Source organism: Alosa pseudoharengus, unplaced genomic scaffold (assembly GCF_046254945.1).
Source record: "Alosa pseudoharengus isolate Yale_2024_CS ecotype anadromous, Long Island Sound unplaced genomic scaffold, YU_APseudo_1.1 YU_APseudo_1.1_scf_7, whole genome shotgun sequence".
In the NCBI taxonomy this organism is placed as follows: Eukaryota; Metazoa; Chordata; class Actinopteri; order Clupeiformes; family Clupeidae; genus Alosa; species Alosa pseudoharengus.
Window position 1 is genome coordinate 38,103,583 of NW_027468859.1, and position 3,656 is coordinate 38,107,238.

Here is a 3,656-nt window from a genome sequence, read left to right on the forward strand (position 1 = left end):
TCGCCTACTGTATGTGTTTGCGCACGCGAATGTGTAACGTGCAAATACATTAGCAGTGAAACGGCACCATTATTTTCACCTCAGCAAAATCTGCTTGTTTTTCGAGCCTGTCGTTATCAGCATGGACCACTGATATCCATTTCATCTTTGGTGATCAAACACATTAGATAAACCGTTGCTCATTTAAAACCAAATATCAAACAAACAGTCAGACAAGTCAATAAAATGGTTTGGTGCGCATGTGTGCAGACATTGCCCTACATTTGCCTTAGGCTCACACGCTCTCTGTTACTCTACAATAATATTTTTGCTTGGGTTTTAAAGCCATCAAGCAGTAGTAGGCACTGCACTTTTACAAATAAGTTTACCGAATGTTAATGTTATTTCTTCTTCGAATTTAAAAGCAATTCAATATGTGTATGGCATCCATTAATTATAATCATAATAAATGTGCCTTTTGTTAGTTTGTTTGTGTTTCGAAACAGAAGTCAGTGTCTTAAAATGTCTGCTTGTCTGTTCCAACAGCGTTTATTGATCAACATTTAAGCTTATTTCAATGGTGGACTCGTTAGATCAAATGGGTCATGCTAGAAACACAGGTCTATGAAAATGGAAAAAAGAGTTTAGCATCGAAATGTAACATTGGACCCTTAGTTTATTTGAATTATTTAATAATTCCCCATTCGTTGCTGCAATTTGATTACATAATTGCGTACACCTATTACAAAACGAATTGAAATTATTCTAACATATCACAAACACATCATTCAAGACCACACTGATCGACAAAAAAGAATCCACATTCTCTCGACTAAAAGAAGCACAATGACTGACAGGCTACATGGTTCAATGCAAAGTCCTTTTAGTCTAAATTCTTTTACACCCTTTGTCTTGAAAGAAAACAATCAGATTTGACCTAATGAATCTTTTCAAAGTGGCTGTTCTTTTTTGCCAGCGCAGGTGCACAATAGGCAATCTTTGCGAGGGGGTCTTGTGCCTAGGTGTGAGGAGATTATTCAAATAGGGCTGAGAAGCAGTGAGGATTGGAGAGCAGCGCACAGTCCTGTGCCTCACCACAACACGGCTGGGTGCTAACGTCACACTCTCATCCCTGTCACCAGCGGTGTGGTAGCCCACGCAAGGGTCTGTGCGCAAAATACGAACGGATTCCTGCCCTAGAGAGAGCGCAGCAAGGAACAAAGGTTGCCAGCGGTTTTACAAAGTAACTTTCTCTGGAGAGATTGTCGGGGATTTATTTTAGAAACCTGCACAATGCTCGGTGCTGTTAAAATGGAAGGACACGACCATTCAGACTGGAGTACCTACTACGCAGAACCCGAGGTTGGTAGAGTGTATATATATTCCCGTGTCTCTAAATGCTAAACAATATTAGCCCAGAGATAATATTAACTTTGCGATCAAATATTGACTTGAGAGGCCATCAAAACCTCTCCAAACATTTCGAGAGACTATACTCTGAAATGTTACGCGTGAAGAAGGCGGTTGCCTGACAATTTTCTCAACAAATATTTATTATCTAAAATACCCACAGAATCAATTTGTTATGAGTAAAATTCACAAAGTCCTCAAGTAAGGTATTTACTTAAGAGAATACGAAACAAACCATTGTTGATTATTCCATTTTACCATATAGCTTATTTGCCAAACATTTTGAAACTAGGCTACTTTGTGATTGAAATGTGGTCCGAAATGGCGTAGAGTCTCATTATTCGTAGCCTAGGTTTAATATACCATTTAAAACTTGTTTCTAAATGTGATCTTGTTCTTTTTCAGTGTTATACATCAGTGGGAAACATGAACAGCGGATTTGGAATGAACTCCATGGGCACCTACATGGGGATGACCGGCATGAGCTCCACCGCTAACATGACAGCCGGGTCAATGAACATGTCTTACGTGAATACGGGCGTGAACCATGGAGTAGCGGGGATGTCACCGGGCGCCGGGGGCATGAACGCCATGGGAACCGGGTTAGCTGGTATGGGTGCGACACTCAACCCCAGTATGAGCCCCATAAACGGACCTCCTCCATCCATGAATGCATTGGCCTCATACTCAAACATGAACGTGATGAGCCCCATGTATGGACAGTCAACCGTGAGATCCAGAGATCCAAAAACATACCGGCGCAGTTATACGCACGCAAAGCCTCCTTACTCTTACATCTCGCTTATAACAATGGCCATACAGCAGTCGACTAGTAAAATGTTAACCCTGAACGAGATTTACCAGTGGATCATGGATCTTTTCCCCTTTTATCGACAAAACCAGCAACGATGGCAAAACTCCATTCGTCACTCATTGTCTTTCAACGACTGTTTTATCAAAGTGCCCAGGTCTCCGGATAAGCCGGGGAAGGGTTCTTTTTGGACCCTTCACCCAGACTCGGGAAATATGTTTGAAAACGGTTGTTATTTGAGGAGGCAAAAACGATTCAAATGTGAGAAAATGGGCAGTGGCAAAGAGTCATCTCGGAAAAGCATGGAGGGTGGATCAAACAGCAGTTCTGAAAGCTGTAACGGTAACGATTCTCCCAGCCCATCGACTAAAGACTTAAAGAGCGCCACGGCTGAGTTGAAATCAAGAGGGCCGGTGAGTCCGGAGCAATCGGCCTCCCCATTACCGCAGACGCACCACCTTCTGTCACAGCATCACTCCGTGCTGGTGGACGAGTCCCATCTGAAGCCGGAACACCACTACTCTTTCAACCACCCCTTTTCCATCAACAACCTAATGTCTTCGGAACAGCAGCACCATAAAATGGACCTCAAGACCTACGAGCAGATGATGCATTACTCCGGCTATGGTTCACCTATGACAGGTGCGCTGTCAATGGGGTCAATGTCAACGAAAGCATGCTTAGAGTCATCAATACCCACGGACACTGCCTACTACCAAGGTGTGTATTCCAGGCCAATAATGAATTCATCTTAAATCACCTGCCTATGATGAACTGTTTTTAGGCAACAATTTGTATATTTGTAAATTGGTGACATTTCCCTGTGCCAAATGATTTGAAGATGTTCACCCCATGTTTTGTTGACATCATTGTAATTTCGTGTATTACCCTACAATGTGTAGGGCTGTTTCTTTTTATATGATCAGTTTTTATAACTCAAGTGGTGTAATGAATTTGGCAACATTGTCATCTTTATGTATTATTTATGACTTGTATGAAAGTAGACTTTATTAAATTAGATCATTCTTGAAGTCGTTATTTGTTGTTTTGCCTACCCATGGATAATTTCAAGACTGTGACTATGGCATGAGATAAGACCAAACAACACGAATGCAAAAGCATGACTTCGCAACATGTTCACTTAGGCCAAGTCGCAACAATACACGAAAGATACAATAGGCTAATACAATAATAAGTTCACTAGACTTCAGTAGACAGTAATATGCGCATTTATGTTCCTAAACGCAATACTGTATTGCCCATTGTTCATCCTAGCTTCAAATTCCAAAAATCTAATTATGATTAACAAAAACATCAAATAAATGATTTTCTAACAACCCCCCCCCCCCCCCCCCCCCCTCTCTCCACACACACACACACACACACACACACACACACTTGCAAACCAGGTCTGGAGAGCAGGGTGTGTCTGGGTCACGTAAATGAACCAATATCT

The 3,656-nt window shown here is 41.8% G+C and overlaps 1 protein-coding gene across 1 annotated transcript; it reads left to right on the forward strand.

Annotated features, from left to right (window-relative positions):
• Window positions 1–1,103: 1,103 nt before the first annotated feature.
• Window positions 1,104–3,170, forward strand: LOC143109435 (hepatocyte nuclear factor 3-beta-like). The gene is made up of 2 exons (XM_076272168.1): window positions 1,104–1,341; window positions 1,795–3,170. Exons 1-2 carry the CDS (start codon window positions 1,273–1,275, stop codon window positions 2,953–2,955), a joined length of 1,230 nt encoding a protein of 409 aa, XP_076128283.1. The 5' UTR covers window positions 1,104–1,272; the 3' UTR covers window positions 2,956–3,170.
• Window positions 3,171–3,656: the final 486 nt, after the last annotated feature.

What these genes read in the sequence shown, in the direction of transcription:
- LOC143109435 (XM_076272168.1), top strand. Translation starts at nt 1,273, where the DNA reads ATGCTCGGTGCTGTTAAAATGGAAGGACACGACCATTCAGACTGGAGT. An exon ending in CCTACTACGCAGAACCCGAG is followed by an intron (nt 1,342 to 1,794) that starts GTTGGTAGAGTG and finishes GTTCTTTTTCAG; the next exon opens with TGTTATACATCAGTGGGAAA.